The sequence below is a fragment of the Cygnus olor genome, chromosome 7 (genome assembly GCF_009769625.2).
Source record: "Cygnus olor isolate bCygOlo1 chromosome 7, bCygOlo1.pri.v2, whole genome shotgun sequence".
Lineage (NCBI taxonomy): Eukaryota > Metazoa > Chordata > Aves > Anseriformes > Anatidae > Cygnus > Cygnus olor.
In genome coordinates this window covers 35,840,548-35,865,681 of record NC_049175.1, presented here as the reverse complement: position 1 = coordinate 35,865,681, position 25,134 = coordinate 35,840,548, and the positions used below count along the sequence as shown (strand labels likewise).

The 25,134-nt window shown below is 42.3% G+C and overlaps 1 protein-coding gene across 9 annotated transcripts in view; it reads right to left on the bottom strand.

The window, feature by feature from the left end:
- Positions 1-25,134, bottom strand: part of PTPRE (protein tyrosine phosphatase receptor type E) — a 100,882-nt gene that overhangs the window by 14,204 nt on the left and 61,544 nt on the right. For 8 of the 9 annotated variants that reach the window (XM_040563073.1, XM_040563072.1, XM_040563066.1 and 5 more), the window contains 12 exons: positions 17,381-17,483; positions 17,029-17,102; positions 15,435-15,571; positions 10,987-11,077; positions 10,151-10,227; positions 9,988-10,024; positions 9,396-9,493; positions 7,740-7,859; positions 6,371-6,531; positions 3,676-3,811; positions 3,114-3,263; positions 742-835 (listed from right to left, as the gene is read on the bottom strand). In XM_040563073.1, the coding sequence (XP_040419007.1) occupies positions 742-835; positions 3,114-3,263; positions 3,676-3,811; positions 6,371-6,531; positions 7,740-7,859; positions 9,396-9,493; positions 9,988-10,024; positions 10,151-10,227; positions 10,987-11,077; positions 15,435-15,571; positions 17,029-17,102; positions 17,381-17,483 (1,278 nt within the window). Of the gene's footprint in view, positions 1-741; positions 836-3,113; positions 3,264-3,675; positions 3,812-6,370; positions 6,532-7,739; positions 7,860-9,395; positions 9,494-9,987; positions 10,025-10,150; positions 10,228-10,986; positions 11,078-15,434; positions 15,572-17,028; positions 17,103-17,181; positions 17,299-17,380; positions 17,484-25,134 lie in introns of those variants that run through there. The other variant, XM_040563071.1, reaches the window with a different exon arrangement.

The following is a 25,134-nucleotide window of genomic DNA, read 5'->3' as shown; positions in this document are numbered from 1 at the left end:
GAAGCCAGAAAGAGTGTCTTAAAGATCTTATCCAGGATTTACTGAGCGAGTGGAGGAGAGCACTAGCTTTTCTGTGGTTTATTTTTACATTCACACAGGATATGGCAAGCAAGGTCTGAAACTTATTTTCATGAGCAGACATTACAGTGCTGCTCCAGACTGGGCAAGGAAACATACAGAAAGTACGCTGGTTTAGTGGGTGAAACTGCTGAATTATTTCATTCAATCCTGAAAAATATCTGCTCATTATATATTTTACATTGATAAAGTTAAAATAAATAAATATATTGTGTGCAGACACTCCATAAGGACACTACACTTTACAGGGACAGGATACTCTGTCTGTATCGTTGCCCAAACATTGAGCAGCCATGTCTGCAAAGAGGACGACAAAACCAAAGGGAAGCTAACTAAACCCTCAGAAATGTGGTCTACCTAAAAATGAAACAAAAACAAAAACTACCACTCTGGACAGTGCAAGAGTTTTCAAAGCATTTGAATTTTACAGGTAGTACATAAAAAGTTACAACTTTTCCTTCTTTAAGGCACATGCAGTAATAATTTGCAGAGTTACGGTTTCCAGGTCTGGGCTTTCCCATCTTCTGGACCCAGCCAACACAGCCATGTTCTGATAGGAGGTGTGCTGGTGTCAACACGCAGGTATAATGTTTACTTACGACAACCTTAGGATAGCCATGTACTTATAGCACTTGTTTCTATAGATAAAGTTGATCATCTTACATGGGATAATCTGGATGACTCTAGCTTTTTTCATATTTGCTGGAAGGTTGCCAGTTCTCATGTTTTCTTTCATTATTCGGACATTTGTTAATTTCTGTAATAAAACACACAGACGACGATGAGGACTAATTGAAACAGAAGTGGTTCTCTTCTCACCACGTTCCTTATAGCCTGTACCCAGAGGATTCGTTATCAGGTACAGAGCAGTGCTACAGTCAAAGCCAGGCTGACTTTTCAGAAAAGCCACTCTGTTGCCCTGTCTGTACAGTATAATTAAGAGTGACGGTTATATAATTTTTTTCATACTAAAAAATATTTTTGAGAATCTGAACACGTTTCCAAAGCATACCAGTAAAGTTTAAGTGCAATAAAATGACAGCAGGTTTTCATTTATTTTTTTTTAATGACACTTTTGGACTATTTGAGCGTGGCTTCCAGAAGCACAGTGTGCCCACGCCCTTTGAAAAGTTTCTTCAATTTGAGATTCAGAAATTGAGTTTCACGAATTTAGCCACTTTTGAAAACCTGTCTGCATACCTTTTTATCAAATGAATTTCATTTTTGTCTTCCCAGCCTTTAAGCAAGCAGAGAAAGGCTGACGAGCACACCGAACACCATTCCACTCCTGCCCCTCCAGACACTGCCCAGGAGCTTTGCAAGCCCAGCGCTGAAATAGCGGCCGTTTCATTTCCACATTCTTCTCAAGTGCTAAAATACTTCTCTTTCATAAACTTCACTTCCCTTATCATCCAAGCACAAACAGATTTCATATGCATTCATACTCATATCCTTGTTATTCGCAACATAACGATCCTTTTCAGATTACTAAAACTCTGAGACACACCACTGGGCATAACGAGGTTGCATGAATTTAGGGGCGGCTGTGCACCACCTACTGTAACCAGGCTCTATATATTTTTGGCTTTTGCTAGCAGAGGGACCAGAGGATAGTGGTATCCTCTGTTATTTATTCAGTACAGGATGACAGCATTCCCAGACGACAAACATTGCCCTAGCCTCAAAATTTTTTTGTAGTAGAGATTGTGCCCACTAACATCAACAGGCTGCTTCTGCTGGGCTGGGACCTGCCCATTAATGACTGTAGTTACACAGCTGCATTTCAGCAGCTATTTAATACAAATTCAGTTTACATTTATTTTAATTTAATTTTCAAGCTGCAAGCAATTTTTCAGGTACTTCTCTGTATTTGTCAGACACTGAGCAGCAGCACACCCTAATGCCAGCAAAAGCTCTAGTACCAGCAGCAAACCAATAAAAAGAAACCCCTGTATCTCAGAAATCACTGTTCAATTACTCTGTAATGCTGTGCTTAACAGACTTTATGTCAGAGAGTCTGGTAGTGGTTACAACAGAGTTCTGCTCTTCTTCTGTGCAGATTAGTTCAGTGCTTCTGGGCCATCTAAATAAATGCTTTTCAGAATACACAGCCGAACTAAACGTTGCTTTCTGTACTTTGTGCAGCCTTGCTAGCGCAGTGGACAGAAAAAAAAAAAAACAACTTAGGAGTTCTGGAAAAAGTGGAATACTCAATGTGTTCACTTGCTTCCTTCCCTCAAAGAGCGTAAATCTTTTGAATGTTGAACTTGTTGCTGTACTTTTTACTTCATTTTCTTTTCCCACTTCCCAATTTCTGATTAAATTAATCCTTTAAAGGAAAAAGAGAAATTCAGTTAACACTGAATTCATTTGATTAAATGACTGATTCATTTAATGCCTTCGACCCATATATAGAATAAGTCTTTTAGCGTAGTAAATGTCACAGAAAAGTTCTATTTCCTCAGTGCAGTTGAAGTCTATTTTAAACAGGGATCAAGAAAGACACTGTCACTGGTTTCTCCAGTCAGGGCTTCTCCACAAAACAAGAATGCCTTATCTCTCCATTTTTTTATATATATTTTTCCCTCCTGGTAGTTGTGGATATTCAGCACAAAACCTGAAAACTCTCCATAATTCACTCTGCTGTCACAGTGGTGACTGAGTTAACGTTTCTGTTGACGTGCCAATTCGGTCAATGTAACCCAGCTCCATTTTCCAGCAGTATCTGATCTGGCATCCAGTACAAGACTGAAAGAATAATTCCATTTTTCTTCTACAAGCAAACCAAATGCATACAGGAAAATATCCATCAAATGATGAAGGTTTGAATGAGCATTTTCCGAACAGGATGTTAAGGCAAGGCCTCCTTCACTGATCCCACAGGATCCATTCCCAATTGATACACTATAAAATGGGTGGTCCAGTCTTGACAGTCCCTTTCTTTCACGGTTGCCCTTCTCCTGCTTCTGAAGTATCTTTTTGTCCTGAGTGTTTCAACATTTGAAAATCTTAGAGCATAGGCCATTCATACTTACTTTAAATTCTTCTTCCAGCCCTATTTTGACAAGGTTTGGCGCTGCACTGTGTGATGTCTGTAGATGTTTTTCTAAGGATGACACATCTAGCTCCGTGTCGCCGTAGAGGTAGTATTCAAGTAAGGCTTGATAAATGAAGGAGTACTGCATCTGGAACAAACAACGGGCATAGAAGCATACTGCGCGGCAAGGAAGCCAAACCACACCACGTCTGGCACTTTCATTCATCTCATTTGGCCTACAACTCATTGACCAACGTATACCTTAGGCTAAAACAGAGTTCCTGTTACATCACTCCTTAAAGTCAGCTCAGTTGTGGAAGGGGAAACCCTGGACATGATACCACAAGATAACGTGCATTACAGTGATCTCCATGCCAAAGACTGAACGTGCCTCTATCTCCTTCCCCAGCATTACCCTTCTTCTGGGCTTTGCTCATGTCCCAGTTACCCAGGTGTGCAACAGAACAGGGAATATCACAGTGGAGATACAGATGCACATTAATCGACTTGAAGAAAACTTGAAACTTGAAAAATTGCAGTTTCAGCTGACTACTACTTACATCAGTCTGAACCATCTGCGGACGCTGATTACGGATTCTTGAAACAAACTCAAAAACATCAACTTTCTGTTCAGCATGCATCATGTCTATTATGGCATCTATAACGATAAACGTGCCTGTTCGGCCCACACCAGCGCTTAAAAAAGAGGGAAAAAAAATAATTAATTGAACTACAAAGTTTGCAAGAATTGCTACAGCAAGGACAGAGGTAGAACTTGTGCTGTTTCTACTGAACTGAAATACTCACTGTGAAACACAAGTTTTCATTTTTGATTTTAGTAGTGACAGCAACAGAAAAGGATCTAAGTTTTTAACCTAAAAAGTTACGTCTTGTAACAGCTTAGAAATGGCAAGATCAAAATTATATTACTCTTAGACCTCTGGAAACAAACAAACAACCCCCCCCCCCCCCCCCCCCCCCCCACACACACAAACAAACAAAACCTGTGCTTGACCAGTTAAAATAATTATCTAAAATTAAATTTTAAATATTTTTCTTCGTTTTCTCTTTTCTGCATGACTGCTGTTACAAGTTCTACACTTCCAAACACAGCTATCCCCAAATATATATATTTTTAAATATCCTTCAACAGCCACGAGAGGGAGCAAGATTACTATAAATTATATCGCTCCCAATTTTCAGCTCTTCCTTTCAGAGGAAAAGGGCATGGCATCCTGTGCTAGGCATTAATAGCTCTCCCTTAACCTCCTGTTAGCTTACTTCATACAGCAACTGCTGTAACGCCCCGAAACACCTTCTGAACCACGACAAACATTTCTCCCCCCATCCCCACGTGCCCAAAAGACGCAGGATTAACTTTCAGCAAGGAAACAGCAGGTTTTAAATCATCCCAAAAGAAAACAATTACCGCATGCGGCCATTCAGTGCAGCCAGGCCTCCCTTCCCTCTCGCTTCCTTTCATTCACGTTTGACCTCTCCCACAGCAGCCGACTCCACCTCGAGCCCTACTTTCTTGACTCACACTTGATGGAGATTTTCCTCCTCCTGATGTGTCCTGGAGGCCACCTCTGGCCGTGATGTGCCCTCAGCTCGCACTGGCCCTCTGCCACCCACCCGCTGGGCTCACACCCCTTGGCCCCTCTCTCGTCCCTCGCACGTGGGTGCCCACGTCCCCTCTGCCTGCAGTCAGCTTCCTGCAGACCAGCATCCGATTTAGTATGACAAAAATGTGTTTTGGCAGAAACTGCCAATTCCCCTCCCCTCCCAGTATTTTACCTACTGCTCTTTACTTCCAAATGCCAAATTAGCCTTTTATTACCCTTCAAAAATCTCTGACTGAGCAGTTTTTACTCAGAATGACTGGATGATATTTTTGTAAAAGCTCCCCCCAAAATGCACGATTACTCACTATCGATGAGTTTCCCTTTCCTTTTCCCAACAATTCAACCGTGTCATATCCTGCCTGTAGCGGAAATTAAGTGTCACCTTCCTCATTCGTTACTTCTAAATCAGGCCAAAGTGCCACACAAGCCCCCGCCTGGCATGTAGTGGAGTTACTGCATGCTGCTGGACCAGTATATTTAAATATAAAATATCTCATTGAAAGTCTGCAGAGATTTATCTTTATTTTGTCTCTACTTTTCTTGATTAAATTAAACACAGAACTTCCTCCTGGTTCAAAATAAAGCTCAAACCCAGTATGAGTCTCCACAGAACATCACAGCTAAAGGCTGAAAAAATATAGTGGGTTTCTCAAAGGAAAAGTTATGTGAGGCCACCAAAGTCTTGTTCCTTCTGAGGCTTTTCTTTAAGACTCTTATGTATGACACATGGGCGAGAAGATAAATTCAAGCATGGCAAGGCCTGCGTGGAAACAAAAAAACAAGAGGCTGGCTGGGCAGGACAACCATGCTCTTCTCAGTGCACAGGGAGTCCTCAAGGACTCTCGGAGTATTTCTAGATGTCCAGCAAAAGTAACAAAAATGAAAGAAATAAATGAATCTACAACCATTTCCTTGAAAACAAAACCCAGGAAGACAAAGCTGCTTTTCTTTTCACTCTAACCTCGCTCGATATGATAATTGTTCCTAAAAAGACACTTCTTGCTCAATTGTAACATTACAGTTGCTACAGAGATTGTAATTATTCCTTTAAAAATGATTTTTTGATTGTGGTTTCATTAACATTTAATTTCAAACACCTTAGCACAAACTTTTAACAGCAGCAAGTTCGTGTGTTTGCGACTGAATGAGTGGGATTATGTTCTGCATCGGTATGTAGTACATTTCTTAAATTGCAGCATTTCAGTCTCTTAAATGCAAGCCTTTATTTCAAAATTTCTAGGCATTTAATGGACAATTTACATAGCAAACTAATTTTATTGTGGGAAAAGTGGAGGATGAATTCTCAGAGGAGCATTTAGTGGCAAAGGTCACAGATTTGTATTACAAGTCTGTTTTTCTGACAAAGAACATATTTATACCAAAGATCACCCATGGATAAAACAAAACCTTCTGTCTGAGTATTAAAGTGACAGCAAAGACTTATCTTTTGAAACTGTTCTTACCCCTGGCTCTAAAAAGCTTAGCATAGTCTTGACCTTTATATGCATACGTACACATGCATGCACAAAAAACCTCATAGCCTATTAGCAGAAAATAAACATTCAGCCTAAATATTCCACGTGTAACCCCAGACCAAACTAATGGAATGGTTTGAAGAGTGCAAACCTACCTGCAGTGAACCACTACTGGCCCAGCATGGGCAGGATTCAACGTTTTGACTTTCTTCAGGAATTTCAGCATCCCAATAGGTGTGAAAGGCACTCCGAAATCGGGCCAGCTGGTGAAGTGAAGCTGTGTGACAAGCCTCAGTGCTTTACAACCGTCGTGCAGCTGCAGGGAACACACAGACTCTGAGTTTGACATCTCATTTTCCATGCCGAGATTTATAAACAAACTCCCATGATTATGACTTGTATTCCTGCAACACCTGGATCCTGACTCAAGGATTAGACACTTACAGCATATGTACAATATGAACACGGAGTAGAATTAGCATATATTCCTAAAACGCATGTTTGCAGAGAAAAATGGAGTAATCCCAAATTACGATATGTGAAGAATAAGATTCACAATTTATGCAAATAATGGATCAAACCTCAAGCCCTTTTTCTCTTATAAAATCCTCATGACACTTCTTTTAGCAACTTCACATGAAACTCAGCAAATTCATTCTAAACATTGAAGACCTGCATCACTATGAGGTGCCAAATGCCAACTTTAGCAAACTGCTTTATCATGAAAAGCTGAAAGATGGGGATAAACATTTCACATCAACGCATTAGAGGACAGCTATGAGTATTATCCACTGCTTCATGTAGCCTGTGTTGACTATCAGCACTCTGTATCATACATGAAAAATAAAATGAAAGTAGTTCTATACGGCTGTACACAGCTTATCAGCTCTCACTAGACACACTACCTGAAATAAATATTATGATTCAATCTGAAGACTTCAATCTGCGTTGGACTGTAATTGCATTACAAACACAACAACCCCCCTTTGAGGGGTGAGGATCTCTAGAAGCTTGTCCCTGTAAGAGGCAACACACTGTGGATGTGCATGCAGTCAACATCTCTGTCTCCCTTGTGACCTAAAGCTTTAATTGTGCTGAAGACCAAGGTTACGGCAGAAGCCGAGCTGTAATGCTGTCTGACTTTGGCCAGCCGGTATCCACAGACCGCTCCAAATGCCCACCTATATTCAAATTTACTCATTTATCTATCTATACAATTTGTCCCCAAAAGTTCAACACTCTGCTCCTCTTCTCTTTCCTTGATAATCAAAATGAATGAGTTGCCGTGGCACTTAGCTACAGGCAAGAAGAAACCTGAGCGGAGCCTACTGCAATTCATTAAACAGCCGTGGCCGCGATGCATGCTGTCACACAGAGCTCACCAGCTGGCCCAGATGCGGCACAGCATCCTTCTTGATTTGCAAATGTTTAACAGATTTTTCAAATTTATTTTATTTTAATTCGACATTGCAACAATTTGCTTTAAAAGTTAAAATGAATGCAGAGAGGAGCATTGTTACTGACCGACTGAACGCAGAACTTGCGAATGGTGTAGTCCACGAGAACGATGCAATCTTCCACCGACACGCGGATGTTCCCGTAAGTCCAGCACCCCTGATCAGGCCAATACTGATAGCATTTCTCCTGTACAAACACACCGTGCGTTTTGTAACACTGAATCTGGCTTTACTGCTGGTCACACACAAAACAAGGGAGGTATTTGAAAACTGTGCACAGAAGTACACGTTAGAGTATGTGGAGTTAGTCATCTGACAGAAGACAGCTTTAACACTTTGCCAGTGCTATCGATGATTAAATTTATGCAGAGAAGGGTGTGAAAAGCTTTGAAGCTGTTTTTTAAACTATCCAGATCTAAACCACACTGGGAGGGGAGGAGTAGGGGGGGGCTTTCTGGTGATAGAGAGAGAACTTTGATGTCTTGACCCTTTATTTTTAAGCTTTGGGTGTAGTCAGTGAGAAATGTGAGGGAGTCCTCATGTAGGAGTCATCAGGAACATCGAGGTTTAACAGTTTAACGATTCTGGCTTCTCAGACTGGAAACAAGCTCTTCTTACAGACTGCTTTGCTGTTCGAGAGCTCGATCAAGCAATGCTACAATTACAGCAAAATAAAGCGGAAGTACCATGGTGAACAGGCAAAGAAGGAGAGCCTTTCCTCATCACTGCTGTGAGTTGAGAGTACCTGAATTATCTTCTCTTTCTTGTTTTAAATAAATAAATAAATAAAACACAAAACCACTCATGAAGGCCAGCGTGCCATTTCCCCCAAGCCAAGCACAGCCCACTGCGCTCCCAAGGCAGGTGCCGCTGTCACCACCACAGCACGGCTGGCAGGAGAGGTCGCCTCTGAGCAGCAGAACAGGCACCAGCAATCTGCTGGTCTATGCCTGCTTTGCCTCCTGGCTTTCACAGCTACCAGGGAAACGAGGTTTGCTTCTGGGGTGCGTGGTTTGGAGGACTTTAGGTATTTATACAACAAGGCTGTAGCACAAACAGGGTAGCAAACTGTCCCCCAGAAGAAAAAAAATGACTACTTAAGCATCTCTTGTCAAAGTCTCTCGTGATGGTGCACTTCCTTAATGTTTTGACTTAGCTTCTAAAATCTGCGAGGCAGGAGAGAAGTTAAATGTTTGAAGCTCGTTGCGTCTCGGTGCTCAGCCAATACGCACGGAAAGTCTCACACAACAGGAGGAGCACCGCGCGCCGGGGGAATGTGGGAACAGGAAGCAGCAGAAAGCTGCTCACAAGAAAGCAGCCTTGTTTTTCAATTGTTGTGTGCATGCCCCAGAAAGGATTTTGAAACATAATACTCAGAATACAAATGAACAGCGTTTTTCTCTTCATTTCTAACCAAAACCACCCGCAAGTGCAGTGCTATGCTGACAAAAAACAAAGGCACAAGAATGTGCCTTTGGCTATGGGCTACGCAGGACAAAAACAGCTATCAGAATTTCGTCCTCAAGATCTACTAGCATAAATTTGTACTTTGGGAAATTAAAAGTACGTTTACTAGCAGGCGCTCAGATGTGCTTTTAGCTCCTTTTCGGGGCTGGAAAAGGAAGTGGTCAGATACACGGCTGGCCAGGTGCTGAGCAGCCGCAGCTACTTTTGGATCACAACTTTGGTAGAGACATCCTCTGTCACGCTGAAAGCTCCTTACCTCTTTCCTTTCTTTCAAGTTTGTTAACATGACGATAACTGCAGACTTCTGCTCCCATATCATCCGCCAGAAGTCATTGACCGTTTCTTGCTTGGGTCCTGCACACAGAACACAGCTCTGCTCAGCAGATGTGCCAAAGACCAGCAGCACCACGGGACGCGCCAACGCCCCCTGCGCTGGGTGCCCACCCAGAACTGTTTACTACAAACTACTCATGCTTTGACCCATACTGCTTATTTCTTAAAAATAGTAACAATAATATTTAAAAAAAAAATAATAAAAGAAAAAAAAATCCTATTTTCTTTTACAGAATTATTTTTCCTCACCCAAACACACAGATGAGAAAAAAGAAGAGAGAAACAAAGTGGAGATGGAAGTGGAGAAAGGCAATGCTCCAAGCTAAGAGCAGTACCTGCAGGTTGAAAGGCAGTGGGTGCCCTCATGCTCACTTCACTTTCATTTACAGTCTAACCTTTAAAGCTCACCTCACATTTGGCCACCATCTGAACCCGAAAATAACCTTTATAAAACTTCTAAAATTAAATACGTTCAGCCATAAAATGCACATAATAGAGAGATGAGAATGAATTACCTTGTGCTGCTATAAATTTATTCTTTTCTTTATAACCCTATGGAAATAAATATCATAGAGTTAAAAAATGAAATGTCAGCGTGTGCTGGCAGAAAAATGCCTATTTAATATTAACTTACAGTAAAAGTTAGCAGTTTGGCTAGCAGTGGAAAACTGAACTTACATCTATATATGACGCATTAATGTAGTCTGAAGGTGGGACTCCATCTATTTGGGACAAAATCACTCTGGAATGATCATCTGGGAAAAAAAAAAAAAGCATTACAAGCACATTTGCATTTGAATCAGTCTTCACTATGTTACTTCCTTACAAATATCGGGACAGGCTTAGCATCAGCTGTCTCCTAAACCGCAGGCTGGACCCCAGGTGGCTCAGAGGTGCTCTGCTCTGTTCCAGCTAAACCCTGTGGACACCACGAGTGGGTTTTGGTGGCCCTCCACCTCCTCCTGCCAGAGCCTGGGAATGGTGACTGTACATGCACGCTGCAAACCGCAGCACTTTCGTAAGGGTTTGTGGCTGCGAGAGCCAGACCTGGAGGAGGACACCGCTGCCCAAGGCAGCTGCGGGGGCCCTGCTGAACTCAGCAGCAGCTGCAGGCTGTCCCCAGCTCTCACTAAGAAACTTCCTCCACAGAAATCTTGCTTTGTCCTCACACTTGAGGGTTACTGGGACTGCATCTCTAGAACAGTGGAAGCCCAAACTTCACTCTATTTTATTTCAACCCTGAAATACCAGTTTGACATATAATCGTTAGGTAGAACACCAACTGTTATAGGTTTTATATCGCAACACCTGATAAGCATTATAAAAAAACGTAAAGTAAGATGATCAACGGCTAGACATGCCACAGCAAAATGAACAGGTTTTACAGAGATATGAAGAACACCTGTGACCAGTGAAATTATGTTACTTGAGTATTTTCAGCAAATGAACACCACCACCATACTCAATGCCAGACAGATAAAGCGTCTGATTTAGAAGAAAAGGTAACGTCTTACATGGAAGGATGTTAGGATATCTGTTTTTCTCCCTGTTTTCTTCCTTATTTGCCATTTCAAATGTCCCCTGCACATATCCAGGTGTTAATGACTGAAAAAAGATACAAAGAGTCAACGTGTTATAAAATAGCTAACTGCTGACTGCACACAGCATAGGAAAAATCTGCATTTCTACATAATGCCTCTCATCCAACAGAACTAAACATATTTTATTTTTTCCAAAAAAATAACTTTCATTACTCTAAAACAGGAAACCATGTCCTGGCAGATTTCACTGCAGAAAATGAGTTCAGCAGTTTTGAAAAATAAGTAATTTTTCCACCAGAAATCACAGTTATTTAGAAGACTGTTAAAATCTGAGCTGCTGCTTTAAGACGCCATCTGCCATCATGATTCATAGCGCCGTGACCCAGCCATGCGGATGCATCGCTCTGTCAAGCTCTGCTCCAATAGCTACTTTTAGCAATAGCAGTTGGTTCAATAACAGAAACAGAGTTTGATAGTTAATAGTTCAGTGCTGAGAACATTAAATATCAACCGTCTTGTCCAGATCTACAGGTGAGGCTCCAACTCTGGCAGAAAGGCAGGAAAAAAATAAATCACAATTCTTTAGTATTGAAGCTCAGTGTAAGAGCGCAAGTAAAAAATTTTGCTTCTAATCAGCAAGATCTAAGGCTGCAGATAAATTTAGTCAGGCTTAAAAAAAAAAAAAAAGTCTTTCAGAACAATCAAATGAAAAGAAGAAATGAGAAATGGAGAGGAAGATGGTGAAGATAAAAAGAAGGAGGTGCCAGAGGTGGAACTGCTCCATCTCCACAGTCAATGCTGATGGGATACCATCACCAACAGGCCATGGGGGCTTCACTGCAAGCTGGAGAGATGTGGCTGCTAAGGAAAAGGCTCATGGAAAAACAAGGAATGCTGCTCATCCAGAGACACGGCATGAGACTCGTGTTCCCTGCACTTTGAGATGCCCCGCTCATGACAAACAGTGTAAAGGAGCATGGAGGTCCATCAGGTTTGTTACGTTTACCTCCTCAAACAATGCTAGCGTATGTTGGATCACAGTGTGGTAAAATCCCAGCAGTTTGGGAGCACAGAACCTCCTTCTCCCACCCCCTTTCTACCTCCCCCACATCCCCCAAATCTGCTCAGCCTACTCTGAATCACTTAGGGGAAGGGAAAATTGGGAAATTACTGTATTTTAAGAATTAGCTTAAAGCAACTGTCCCTGCTTGTCTGTCATAAAGCACTGTTTGGACTTTCCCCTTAAAACAGAAATCAGTGTTGTCAGGGTTACATAGGATAGAAAGGGGGAGGGAGGAAAGGAGGGAGAACCTCACCGACACAGAAAGAACAGCAACTTGCATTTCTGTTTTTTTTTTTTTTTTCTTTATATCACTTAAACTTGTGAATGTAAGAGAAAGGAGAGAGAAGGTTAAAAAAAAAAAAAAGAAAAAAGAAAAAAGAACTACCAGTTAGGAAAGAAAGCTACTTCTAGTAAATTGCCTAACTCCTTATTCAATTGAAACCCATGCTTTTGCTAATTAAAACTAATCAAAATACATTTACAATTTTAAGAAACAGAAATTGAATTTATGTTTTGCACAACAGTAAATAATTAACACTCATTCTGAAGTTAGCCAAAAAAATACCCAATGAAACGTCATATTAGTCTTGCATCTTTATGTAAAAAATGCATGAAAAATAATTATCACTCCACAGTAATCTTTCCAGTCCCTGCTCCTCACTTCTGCAAGGCCACAACACCTCTGTGGACATTTCCTAATGTCACAACGCACTGCTTAAGGAGTGCTTTGGACCCCATGCAAGGACACAGCCCATTTCAGTGGGCTTCACAACCCAACCACCTCCAGAGAGGAAGATGAGATTCAACAAAGATGCACTTGGTCATGTCCCCTCCATCCTCCCACGCATCATGAGGAGCTGATGAGTCTTGGTGGCACTGGGTTGTCTGCTCAGTGGGTACTGGGTCACTGCGATCTTATCTGCTCCCACTTCACAGGAACCCTAAAAAGCTCCGTGAAGTGATAGAGCGGTATGACCTATCCAAGCATCAGCACGTTTTCTCATTTTTTTTCACTGCATGAACCACAGGGACATCTTAAATCAAAATTAAAACTTCAAAAGCAAATTCTTAGGAAGGTTTTCAGACATTAATCTGAAGATTGAGGCAATGAGACCTAGCCATCACACACTTCAACGAATAGCCAGCACATTTTGCATTATGGATAATAAAGAGAGGTAAAACTTATCTGAGGGACCAAGACAGAAAGGAATATATTTGTTTTGTTTTGTTTGTTTTGTTGTGAAGGAAGAAAACACGCTTCCTAGTGCCCTATGTTTACAAAGGAATCAAATAAAATTAATAAAATGAAGATACCGAGGGTAGGAAACTGCTATTTCAGTGTAGAAGTGCAACGTGTGCAATTTAGGGTAGTTTAGGCTTTAAGGGTGAAATCAACAGTACTGAAGAACACAATCAGGCCCATAAATCTAACAGAACTGTCCTCAAAAATCCTTTCTATCTGCTGTGCACTGTTTGCCTACCAGTGCTTGCTTTGTTTTACTTTCACTAGAAAAATCCCTCGGGGCCCAACTCCTCTGGGCGGTGCACATGCGCAGCCGCTGCTGGCTCGCAGGAGTGCCAAAACACCAACTTCAGTCCAAATCTGTTTCAAATTCTCAAGGGAGACCATGTATCTGTGTCCCCCGGGATGTTACAGAGGCCCAGCAAGGTAATCCTGCGGCCGGCCTGCTGGGCTGCCATGGCCTGGTACCTGGCAGGAGCTGAATTTGGGCCTCTGAAGGAGGGGCTGGCACATAGGCCTTGCCGTGCTGGCGGGTCGCGATTTCTCAACTGTTTTCCTTCTTGCATCGCAACAGCAGACTTCTGTTTATTCGTTTTCCTGTTTTATGCCATAATATTGATCACTGATGCTCAATTTTCACCTTTCCTTCCCCTCTCAGGCTTGAGCAAGCAGCACATATATGTACGCAAGCAGCCACAGGCAATGTAATGGGGGAAAAAAACAGCACAAAACCCATCAAGCAGACGTTATGTACCATCACCCCCAGTCATTTACAAGCCTGCTCTACACGTGCCTGTTCATTTACAGGTATTGGACCACAGTTTTCAGACTTGGAGCTTGTGTGCAGACAGAAGCTCACCCGCTCGCAGCATGATGTAGAAAAAGATCCAAGCAGAGCAGGTTTTAAAATAAAAATAGATTGCTTGTTTCACTCCTGACTGTGGAACATATTAATCAGGAGAGTCAAAATTCACAACTGTGCATCTTGACAAATTAGTTTTCACATTCATTTTGTCGAGTTAGATAAATATCTCCACAACGCTGTGTCTCTTGCAAGGCAAAGAAATTATATCTTTTAAATATAACCATCAAACAAATTGCAGATATAAATATGCTACCAATTAAGAAGGTAACATAACAGACTGTCTAATTAATGCATGCATTGGCTTTGACAACTCTGTATTTGACATTTAATCTACTGCTCTGTGCAACTTGCTTCTGCTGCTAAGGGAAGTGAAGAGAAATAATGAAAGTTTTGTAAGGGCCCATGAAATCATAGGCATGCGAGGGCGGGCTGGCAGTGCCATGCTTCCCCATGGACACCGGCTCTGCAGCAGCTCACCACAGGCTCTGGTTAAGACTCATTGTCACAACCACACACAGCTGAAGTTTGGGTTACAGGCAGAAAACAGAATCTCCTTTCTGGCTAAGGCAACACTTCAAAGAGAAACCCTCACAGCTGAGATACTTCATGGAAATGTATCTGCTAGGGCACCAAGACCTACAAAAAGGGAAGTGATGGGAGAATAACAGAGAGCAAAAGGTCAAATCACCAAAAAAACCCCAAACCTCATTAGGGCAATATTACAGGCCACATTCTCTTCTACCCTATGTACTTCCCATAGAGGTGAGGCACTCACTTGTAAAAATTGCTTCCCCCTATCAACAAGAAAATCAAAGCTAAAGAGATTCTTATTCCACTTTACTCTCTACCACAGACCTTCTTTAAATGCTAGTGAGTTTATATACGACAAATTTGGCATCACAGTCTCACACAGCAGTTAACCTTTCAGATTTTGCCACAGGGCAGTGCAACCCGGCGTGCAGAGGGGTAATGCCCAGGACATGAACGCTGAAGCAGAACATCCCCCTCTTCAAATGCCCCAAGCAATGCAATAAAAACAGCATTTCGGCCTCAAAATTGACCCAGACAAAATGAAAAAGTGTTAAAGGAGGACAAACTGTACCAGCACACTCACATAACACGTGCTAAGGTTCTGAGATACCCGCATCACACATACAACATTTTTTAACAAATTGTTAACATTTGCAGACATTTTGATTTGCTCCCTATTTTTCACTATGCAGCTGTTCACCCCAAATCTGATGACTTACATTGAACTCCTCCCGGAACAGTTTCCCTTCATCTGCTGATCGGATCCTTATTTCCTCTTCAAGATTTTCTACTGGAATAGGGAAATACTTCTTTGGGCCTGAAGGAGACCTGCTGAGCAGCATCACCCTTTGCTGTTCTGTCAGTTCAAGGAAAATAAATGTTAAAGCCATGTTCAGAGCACACCAATAAATTAATTCAAATTGCAAATTAATTTGTATGTTGGCGGATGCCAAAACATACTCCTCAAACGAGACTTAAATCAGTGATGAAGCTGCTTTTAAATGAAATAAGAAACCAAAGCCACAGGCCAAGTGACTTCTTCAAGACAAACTCAGCTCAAGTAGAACCACTACTGGTAAAATCAATGGTTTCTGTACTCACACCAGATTATGCTGCGACCAAGTTTTGTTTAGGAAAGAAGAAGGTTCCCCATCCCCTGCTTCCCCTGATGAGGAACAGACAGCAGCCGAGAGCCACTCTGCAGCACAGCAGGGACCGGAGGGACAATTTTTGGTATTTATCCGCAGGAGATACTACTGGCTTACTTCACACATAAGGCGAGGGGCACCTGTAGCCTGGTAGACGAGCATGACTTCCAGCAGCCATGCTTCAAAACTAAACCCTCCCAATGAGTGCATGAACCACTGATGGACAGGCACGGAGATACTCCAGAGCAGGTTCAGCTGGGCTTGTGCACAACTGCCGGGACTGAACAGGAAGCACCCGGGGTGTATTTAGAAGCCTGACTTTCTTGACTTTTTCTTCCACATTACTTTAACTAAGTCTTCAGTTCAGATGTAGCATTGTGGATTTGACAGAAAGAACCACCGTAACTGTTCCATTTCATGACATTTTCCTCTTTGTTATGGCCACAAAATTTATAAGCAAGAAACTAATGGCTCCTCCACATGTACTACGTTTGAACTTCCTGAGCCCCACCGAGCCACCAGCCCTGGGGGCTCCCTGCTCAAGGAAATAAAAGCAGCACATTCAAAAAAGCCAGGGGAAAACATTTATCAATTCCTGGGAGTACTTTATTTTAGTCCAACTGGCTTACAACACATCCCTATCTCATCCCCTTGCTTGCCTCTGATTATGTGCAGGAACAACTTGCTACTTTCACAAAAAGTTTTTTGGTTTTTTTGTTTTTTTACTTTTAAGAAGAAATATTACAATCCTTTCTCCTAATATAATGATCACAGTGCCAGAAACTTGGATCTCAGTCAGCATCCTAATAAAACATTTATAAAGAACCTGAAGAACATTTACAAAGAAGTATTTGCTGCATCACAACATAAAGTGAAAGTTATTTAAAACCAAAAACTGGAAGTTAAGATAGATAGATACAGATAGATATAGATAGATAGATAGATAGATAGACAGACAGACAGAGATAGAGGAATAGATAAATATGGACCTCTTTTGTTGTTTTTGTTTTTACTATTTTCTCTTTATTAATAATCTTAGAATTTACATTATAAAATAAGAGGCAAGCATAATTAACGCTTGAATAATTGAATTCTTGATGAACGACAGAATGTGTGCATGCACACACACAATTCACACAGACAAGGAAAGCAAATCTCTCCTTACCTTGTTCTTCTAAGATCCCATTTGGCATCTTTTTGTCACCGGAGTTCACAACAGCTTTCCGATGTCTTCTGAACCTTAAATATATACGCCACGTTAGTCTGAGAAACTAGGTTTAAAGGTAACATGCATTTTTCCAACTCAGCCTTTACCAACCACGTAAGCCTGGAGAAACTGTTTCTGTTCATCTTCCTGTGAACTGCTACGGTGAGAGCCGCTAGCACCACGGCTCCCTGCCCTGCGCTGTGATGGAGGCTCCTGCCGCACCATGCGCACGCACGCTTTCGTTTCCTCATTAGATCATATCAGAACAAGACTGAACTAGTTCTGCACGCAGAGCTCCACGCAGACGTACCTGAAAAAATAGCCAGCCAACAGAATGAAGACGATGAACACCAGCAGCAAGATCAGCATGGAAGTCAGCAGGTCCTTGTGTAAATTGTTCTCCTCTGTAGAGTCTGCAAAATGAAAGACAGTGAATGTGAAACGGTACAGACGCAGACTGCCTCATCCAGCACAGGCAGAAACAGCTTGGGATATCAGAAATCGTTGGTTCTATGCAACAATCTGCTTGCACTTACTAAACAGCATCACAAATTTATTTAATATATGCAAAGCTGAAATTAAAAGCTTTTTTTTACCCCTCAAAGGCATACACGCGCAGAGCACTCACTATCTGTTGCTGAGAGTGTCACGTATATTTTGGGGATGACTGGTTAGCAAAAAATTTACTTGTAATTAAAATAAGTTTAAGTGCTGCAAGGTCCTGAACTACATTTCAAGCCCATTCAACAGGTTTCCTTGCGCAAGTATCCTTGTGCACAGCAACTGCTTTTCAGCCAGCCAGAAATCATCCAGGAGTGCCACCCCTTGCTTAGACTTTATCTACTCCAAAGACATGGCGTCTGTTTAAAACACGTGTAACTTATCCAATGTGACACGCCATGATGTACGCAAATACGGGCAGGGATTTTTATAAATGCTCAGAATAGAGATAAAAACAAATCTATGTTATATCCAGTATGAACTGCAAGTCTCACCCTTCTGTTAACAGTGTTTTTTTTCCAATGTATGTGGCACTTCACATTTTCAATGTTTCAATGTGCTTTCTGTAACCTTTTAATGCTATGGAACAACATATAACACATTAAAATCACAAAAAAAGAGAGCATGTTTTGTTTAAGCAAACAAAACTCTCAGCCTTAGTCTTCAGCAAGCAAAATACAGCCTTGCTGCCTGTTTCTCCTTCCGACCAGGCCCGTAAACCCAAGTTTCAGCATCGGGGTGGGGCAGACGGGGCCGGGAATTATTGCCCAAAGCTCGTGCAGGTGGGCAGAGCTCTCCTCGATCGCAACTGGACGACATCCCTGCGGTAGCAGCCTGTGCTCATGGCATCTGCCAGTATGGGTCTTGGGGCCCCGCTCCTCTGTCCGTACAGCAGCCTTCCTCAGCATTCCTCCTGAGCTCTTTTTGTCAACCTTCTTACCATCGTATGCTCTTCCAAAAAGAAGGCAGTTTTGGTTGCTGGTGGTTTTCTTTTTAAATTACATTTACACATCCCTAATGAGTTCCTCACGATTTCTACAGTGGTCTTTGAACGTGGAGAGAGGCAGCAGTAATTCTAACACCTCTTGCATTCACGCTTACCTCAACTCTTTCATTTTACTTGCAGCAAACACTTTTTGAATAGGCCACAAGCCATGACATAAAATATCATTCAATCACAAGATTACAATAACTACCTAAAACTACAAAGTGGTTCTCCTAACAACACCAGCCCCGTACCAAAGAGTATTTTTCCACGTCGTGGGTAATCACCGCTTCAAAACAAATGAGCCTAGTCATATTTAAGTCACAGGTGAGAGAGCAGGAGGCAAGCTTGATTAACACTGTTAAAAAGAAACTCCACAAAGAGGGGAAAAATAAAATTTGGAGAGAAGAAATGTGAGGGTTCGCAAGTAGCATATTAGGGCCTGGAATAAAACCTCCTTTACAGGCATATCCATAGGGCAGACAAGGAAAGAAGCTACCTCAGTCAACATAATAGTACAAAGAAAGGCAAGGCAATAAAATACATAAAACTTGACATTTCAGTGGTATATGAAGACAAAAGTGACAGGCATGACAAAATCGTAATCAGAAACCAGCACTTGACAGGCTTTCAGAAAATCACTGTTGTAGGTACTGTCTGGATGGAATCACATCAGGCAGAAGCAGCCTAACAATTTCTGTGCAGCATTTAGCAATACTGAACTCTCTATAGAAACAATGATCTGGCAAATAAAGAAACAAGAAGTATGTGTTTGCCTTTCACGGTCAAAATGAACCACTTTAGCCCACTTCTGTAGTTTGGAAATTTGAGACTGAATATCTCAGATCCTCCAGGATTTGGGGGTTTTGTTAGTTCTTATAATCGGTTCTGTTTCAAGATGGCTAAGACAAAATGACAAGCAGCAAAAAATCTGAGTCACGGGGGAATTAAAATTTCCCTCAGTCCATTACACAACACAAAATCCCCTGTCTCTTCCTTTCCGAAGAGCTGACACATCTCACACCCTATTTTTGAGGGGACTTTGGAAAACTGATTCATGAACAAGGGCCACGAACAGCTTCCAGTGCAACCCTGGAGCAGCGCAGCCTCCTGCCACGTTTCTTTCAGGACAGGGCAGCCCTGCAACGACTGGTGCAATTCTCTGCAACGAGATCTTTCCTCTCCCCCTACAAGGAGATGAGGTCAAAATCCATGAATGGCTCTTTCTTCCTCATTTGTGGGCACATCTATTTCTGAAGCCTTGCAGTGGCACATCAGTGGCCTCACCTCTGCAGAGCCTGCATGTAAGGCATCGCATGTTTTTAAACAGCTGCATTTATTACCTGTATTTTCTTCTGTGTCTGCACTGGTGATTTCATAAACACAACCCAAAAATTGCAACAGAAAGCTGTGACGGGGCTTAGGCCACTGTAGATTTACAGATGGAAAGACCTTTGGCCAATATAACTCTCTATATATGTTAAAATCTGGGAGATTTTAATGGGAGACTGAAACAGAGACTTGAAATATTTCTTTAATCACTGCTGCTTCCGAAGTTGACAACTGAAACATGAGTAAGTACATGCAGAAAAGGCAGATGTCTTCTAAAGCATCTTCTGTACCACAGCCATGCTGGGGAAAATTTCCTGCTGCTCCAACACAAAGAGAGCAGTGGCCCAGAACCACATGGTTTTCTGTTCGCAGCTACATGAAAACAATTGTCTAGGGGGTACATTTCAGAACTACAATGAAATAGGGACTTTCAACTTGGCAAAGGATGAGGATTGTCACCAGAAGGATGGTGACAACCCCTCGTGCTTCCCCTGCCACCCACCGAGTCTGACTCACGGGTTCTTCCCTGCTTTATTCCCTGCACTGCTGTCCCAGATGTCTGTAAGGCTTTTTCTGGAAATGCATCACCATTTCCTTCAGGGTTAGGATGTTCCTAGTTTCAGTGTGCTAGCATTAAAAACAAAAGCAACCACAACAAAAAAGGGAACTAACGGCAGTATCTACACAACAGCGCGTGTCCTGCTGTCCTCCTTCCATGCTCCCTGCACAGCTTTGCTCCTCTTCATCCCTGAATCATTTCCTTTACGTGTAGGACTGGGATGGCACAATGGCCCATTAATGCAAGTGACAGCAACGCCGGTATGTAGGCAGCACTCCCGTCAGACTGAGGCTGGATGGAGGAGTTCTTTGCCACATCTCTGCTGAAGATTTAAGCTCAGCTTGCATCAGATTTTGCACCCAGCTTGCCTGGTGGCCACGCAAGACCTCAGGCCATAATTTTAGGGGAGATGTCAGACCAAATGATCTACCATTACGTTACTCCTTCACTTACACCACTAAACCTGTGTACGTTTCAAAGAGCAATCAACATCTTCATTGTTTATTGTAGCCTTTCAATGCTCCTCACAAGCCCCAAAGGGCAGATAACTCTTTCCAAACTCACCAAGAGTAACTGCAGGGAGCAGCCAAGCTTCCCAAAGCGTGCAGCCCTGGCACAGAAACCCTTTCACACTATTGCTGAGCTGCAGGTACCGGGGATGCTACTTGCATTGCAGATGCACGTGTGGCATAGGCAGTCCTCGTGCTGTCATTTGGTCTGCAGTGAAGACACACCTGAGAGACATACTTTGGGCAGGCCTGAGCACTTTTCATGGACATGGGCAGTTCTGAAATCTCAGGATTGTGCAAGTAGCAGAATATTTAAATATTTTTTTGCTGCTGTAAAAACTTTTTCAAGCGCTTAACTTCGGTTTCCCCTCAGCAGGTTTAACAGTGATTGATTTACCATAATCAAGCCTCTTGAACATTACCGTGTGCTTTACAGACTCTGACAAACCTTAAAGCTAACTCACTGCATGGAGAGCTCACCTCCTTCCTCAGTTTCCCCAGAGCTGTGCTGCCTCCTCCAGGCTCGGCTGAACTCGTGCTGTGAGGCAGCGCAGGACAAGTGCCCCATGCAGCGGGGATGCCTCAAGTCCAGCCTGAGCCCTCTCAAGCTACTTTTGGATGAGAAAACCCCATAGCAATGCGTTGATACGCTCCACAGTGGCTGCTTGCAGAGAGGAAGCAGACAGACAGCCAATAACCAGGAGCTGGCTTTGATAGGCATAAAAAACATACCCAAGGTAAAAAACCAATCCTGAAGAAAGGCTAAAGGAAACAGAAAGGTGGGGGAAACAAACCAGCATCCAAAGCTTGCTTCTCTCCTCATGTTCTTCAGCAGCAAATGAAATAATCATGCTGGCGTTTGCCATCCTGAAGACCAATTTTGGACAGCTGGACTGAGCCCAGCAACCTGCCACCATCAGCCACAGCCAGGTATTTATGAAGTTCTGCTTTTCAAACAAATTATTGGAATTGCGCTTCAAAGGAAAAAGTATCTACCAGCAAAGCAGCCCTTTGGCTTTCAAATATTAAGTAAATTGGGCCAGCCTTTTTTTTTTTTTTTTTTTTTTTTTCTTTACAAGGAAAAGCACCACTCCAGCATCTAGCGTGAAGGTCAACACCTCTGGGTTCAGTTCCGGCAATCCCACAGTAAGACTTCATTCTTTCTATACATTTCCTCCATTATTTTCAATACAAGAGAGACCGAGACACACTGCAAATTCTGAGACCAACAAAGGGCTATCAAGATAATCAAGAGACTTGAGCACCACCCCATGAGGATAGGCTGAGAGAACTGTGACTGTTCAGCCTGGAGAATAGAAAGAGTAGAGTAGAGTAGAGTAGAGTAGAGTAGACCTGTTCAATTGGAAGGGACCTAAAAAGTTTGAGTCCAACTGCCTGAGCACTTCAGAGCTAACCAAGAGTTAAAGCATGTTATTGAGGGCATTATCCAAATGTCTCTTGACCACTGACAGGCATGGGGCATCAACCACCTCTTTAGGAAGCTCGTTCCAGTGTTTGATCAACCTCACTGTGAAAAATGTCTTCCTAATGTCCGGTCTGACCCTCCCCTCGTGCAGCTTTGTGCCATTCCTGTGCATCCTGTCACATCTTACCAGGGAACAGAGGCCGGCACTTCCCTCTCCACTTTGCCGGGAGCTGCAGAGAGCAATGAGGCTGCCTCTTGGCCTCCTTTCCTCCAGGCAAGCCAACCCAAGTGTCCTCAGCCTCTCCCCACAGGACATGCCTTCCAGCCCTCTTACCAGCTCCGCTGCCCTCCTCTGGACACTTTTCAAGGACCTTTTCATATTGTAGAGTCCAGAGCTGTATACAATATTAATTATGAGGCCACACCTATGCCAAATAGCGGTGAAAATCACTACTTTTGACTGGCCGGTTATGCTGTATTTAAGGAGGTTTGGGGGATCCCATCCATGTCCATAAACACCTGGTGCTAAGAGGACGGACCCAGGCTCCTTTCAGCGGCACCCAGGGCCAGGCCCAGAGGCCTCGGGCCCAAGCTGGAGCCCCGGGGGCTGCCCCTGGCCCCCAGCAGCACGTCTGTGCTGGGCGGGTGCCGCAGCCCTGGCACAGGCTGCCCAGAGAGGGGCTGGGGGCTCCTCCTGGAGAGCTTCAAACCCACCGGGACCTGGGGCTGGGCACCCTGCTCGGGTGCTCCCACTCATCCGATAAATTCATTGTCTCTGCATCTTAATACATTGGTAGCGGAAAGAAAGTGTAAAGAGGGGCATGAAAACTATGAAACATTAATGCAGCAAACACTGCTGAAGTCCTTTCCAAACATTTAAATTTAAGAGTTTTACTACTGCAGCTCCCAGACTGCTTTCACATTTAAATGACATAACTAGTGTAAAACAAAACAAAACAAAACAAACAAAAAACAAGAAGAAGTAAAAGAATCCTGACTATGCTTAACACCGGATAACTAATTAATATTTAAGCAACCAGGAAATATTTGAATTCAATGGACCAGCATCATCTCTAAACAATTTGTTACATGTATTTGATAGCATAAGGTTTTATCTACTTGAAATGTATGTGTAAAATCCAAATAAACAAATTTAGGCAAATCCAAATGAACAAATACTGTTTTATATTTAATGCAGTTGAATACTAAGTAAATGGCAGTACAATTTCTCCAGTAAATGGCGGTGCAGTAAAACCCAGAATATTCTGATTATATTAAACGGAAATTTCATGGTAGCAATTTCACGGTAGTTCTGTAGGAACCAAAATGGCAGTAGTGCTGAAAAATCGAGCAATACTCAAAACCATCCTCTCTTTTTGGATCATTCATCAAATCTGCATGCAAAATGACAACTCTTCTCAGTTATTTCCATACTCTTTTAAATAGAGTTTTCTTGATACTTTAATCGGAAATCTTTTTTTTTTTTTTAATTAAAAAATATTTTATTAGCTCTGTAGCCATTAAAAGTATTAGATAATCCTATTATCTTGGAACTCTCTATACAGCAATCTGTTTTCAGTATGCATGTTTTGTTTATCAGAAAGAACTCTTCTTCGCTTCTCACAGCAAAGTAACGAAGGCTTTGATACTTCTAAAAAAAGAGTTTAGTTGTACTAATAATTTCTAACTCGTCTCACTGAAATTAAGATTTAATTAAAATATGGAAGATAAGATTACTATTACCCACATTATCGTACTCATATTCAACATAATTTTGAATTAAGTTGTGAAGGTGAACAGCATCTATGGGGAAAGTACTTATTTCATTTTTTCTTTTAAACATTTTAATAAAAATGTTCTAGGAATTGATAAAGCTAACAAGTTACTTCCCGATTCCCATATTCTTACATATTTAGACAAATATTAATAACTTGTTCTTCTAAAGCTCCAGGTGCTATACAAGAGGCAGGGCAAGACATCTGCTAGAGAGTATTTCAACAGAGCTGTTTATTAGCATTTTGTACATACCTTCGTTTTTATTTATATTAACAATTTACTCAATTTGAAAGACCTAAGCAAAACAAGGGAAAGCAGCACACTGCCAGACCTCTGCTGCCCTGAAGTCTTACATCTTGCTGAACACAAATGCCTAAGACCTGAGTTGCTACAAATACAGACCAAAACGATGAACGTGGGATCCAAAACCCGCTGGTGCCGCGTGAGTTTTTTTGACAGCCTGAAGAAACAGCTCTGAAGTGCGAACAACAAAATTTATTTCCAGTGTTGCTCGACTGAATGTCAGGTGGCATTAACACCACAACAACCAACCAACCAAAGCCAGCCCTGCTACTGACTCTGTCCCTTACAGCTGGATGAGAAAAGGCCGTGCTGCCGTGGCTCGGGAGCTCAGTCCCCACGCAGACCCGCCAGACCGCGGGCACTGCCATCAGCCACGCTCAGCAGTTGACTCTTGCTTGGCTTTCCATCCATAGGGGTGTGAAGTTCACAGGCAGATTAAAAACAAAAAGAAAACAGCAAAAACACACCCTTCTATAAAGACTGGATGGCAACAACAGCGACCTGAAAAGTTACTGAGATTTTAGCACAGTGTTTATATGGAACACAGTCAGTTTTGTTTTCCTTCAGCCAAGGCCACATAGAAGCTATTCATTCTGAAATCCATCTCTGAGGTGAGCACAGCGCCGTGCGCGGCCACTGCCTAAACAGATAAATAAGCGCTGTCAAACTGCCA